Here is a 1,897-nt window from a genome sequence, read left to right as displayed (position 1 = left end):
ATACTAAATATACATGTTTATAATGACATTTTACATTTATATACAGTGAAATCCTTAATAACGAATACATCGGAAAAATTTATCAAATGTCGTCCATTATCAGAAAGTGAAGAATACGACATTTGATGAATTCTTTCGATGTATTCGTTATTAAGGGTTTCACTGTATATTTTCACTGTCTATTTAACAAAGATTAGTTCTCGAATGTGCGTGAACCAAAATAAAATAGTGGTAGATTAGTTGGATCCATGAAAGATGGGTTTGGACTTTGGGGAGGGATCTGATCCATCCAACTGGTGGATTAGAGATTCCCTCGTGAAGCTCACATCACACGATTGGAAAGATTCTATGTAAGAAGCACTAGATAGTACTCCTCGAATTAGGAAACCTGAAATAATAGGGTCTTCTACAACGGAGGAACCTTCACCATGGGCTCCTACTGTAGAGAAACCTGCACCAGGGGCTCCTACTGTAGAGGAACCGGCACCATGGGCTCCTACTGTAGAGGAACCTGCACCAGGGGCTCCTACAATTTAGTAGAACCTGCACCAGGGACTCCTACTGTAGAGGAACCTGCACCATGGGCTCCTACTGTAGAGGAACCTGCCCCATGGGCTCCTTCTGTAGAGGAACCTGCACCAGGGGCTCCTACTGTAGAGGAACCTGCACCAGGGGCTCCTACTGTAGAGGAACCTGCACCAGGGGCTCCTACTGTAGAGGAACCTGCACCATGGGCTCCTACTGTAGAGGAACCTGCACCATGGGCTCCTACTGTAGAGGAACCTGCACCATGGGCTCCTACTGTAGAGAAACCATCACCATGGGCTCCTACTGTAGAGAAACCATCACCATGGGCTCCTACTGTAGAGAAACCTGCACCATGGGCTCCTACTGTATGAGGAACCTGCACCATGGGCTCCTACTGTAGAGAAACCTGCACCATGGGCTCCTACTGTAGAAGAACCTGCACCATGGGCTCCTACTGTAGAGAAACCATCACCATGGGCTCCTACTGTAGAGAAACCATCACCATGGGCTCCTACTGTAGAGAAACTATTACCATGGGCTCCTACTGTAGAGAAACCATCACCATGGGCTCCTACTGTAGAGAAACCATCACCATGGGCTCCTACTGTAGAGAAACCATTACCATGGGCTCCTACTGTAGAGGAACCATCACCATGGGCTCCTACTGTAGAGGAACCTGCACCATGGGCTCCTACTGTAGAGGAACCTGCACCAGGGGTTTTTAGTTTTGAGAAAATTGGTCCTTCATTACCGAAACCTGCTCTGTGGGTTCTAAAAGCTCTAGGGAAAACTGGTCTCAGAGCTCTGGATCCTAGTGATTTCCTCTATGGGTTCCTTATCCAGTAGAACCCGCTGTAGGGGTTCCTGCGCCATCAGAAACTGTTATAAGTGTTTATCCTTGACCTGCACCTTTTCTTTTGGGTCCTAATTGGCTGAAACCCTCCCTGCTGGTTCTTTCTTTGGATAGGACCACTCTAGGGGATTCGGCTGTGCAGGAACCTGCTCCAAGGTCAGGAACTACTGAAGAAACTGATCCTGGGGTTCCATATTTCTTTTCTCCTCTTTATCCTTCTCCACGGGTTTCAAATCTGAGTTTGTGTTTTTTGTTTCTCCTGGCCGGTTCCAGCCTAATGACAGAGAATCTCTGGACAAGGGAAGAGGAGCATTTGTGAATGTGAAAAACTCCTGAGCTCCCGTATACCACAGGTGTAGTGGAACTGCTAGGCCTGATAGAAAACACTGATGATACAAGTCTAGGATCCTTTGTCTGAGTTCCATAGTAACTATAAGGTGTAATTGTGTCAAATTTCGACACTTTAAATATAATAAAAGTATTTTATCCTTTAATTTTTACTTAAACTATTCAAGA

General features: G+C 45.8%; 1 protein-coding gene across 1 annotated transcript; it reads left to right on the top strand.

Moving 5' to 3' along the window:
* Positions 1-255: 255 nt before the first annotated feature.
* Positions 256-1,648, top strand: LOC111713128 (repetitive proline-rich cell wall protein 2-like). The gene is made up of 3 exons (XM_023487928.1): positions 256-350; positions 401-803; positions 868-1,648. Exons 1-3 carry the CDS (start codon positions 256-258, stop codon positions 1,372-1,374), a joined length of 1,005 nt encoding a protein of 334 aa, XP_023343696.1. The 3' UTR covers positions 1,375-1,648.
* The last annotated feature ends 249 nt before the right edge of the window (positions 1,649-1,897 follow it).

This window comes from Eurytemora carolleeae, unplaced genomic scaffold (genome assembly GCF_000591075.1).
Source record: "Eurytemora carolleeae unplaced genomic scaffold, Eaff_2.0 scaffold1149, whole genome shotgun sequence".
In the NCBI taxonomy this organism is placed as follows: domain Eukaryota; kingdom Metazoa; phylum Arthropoda; class Copepoda; order Calanoida; family Temoridae; genus Eurytemora; species Eurytemora carolleeae.
The sequence above is the reverse complement of the archived record's forward strand: the minus strand, read 5'-3'. Positions and strand labels throughout refer to the sequence as shown.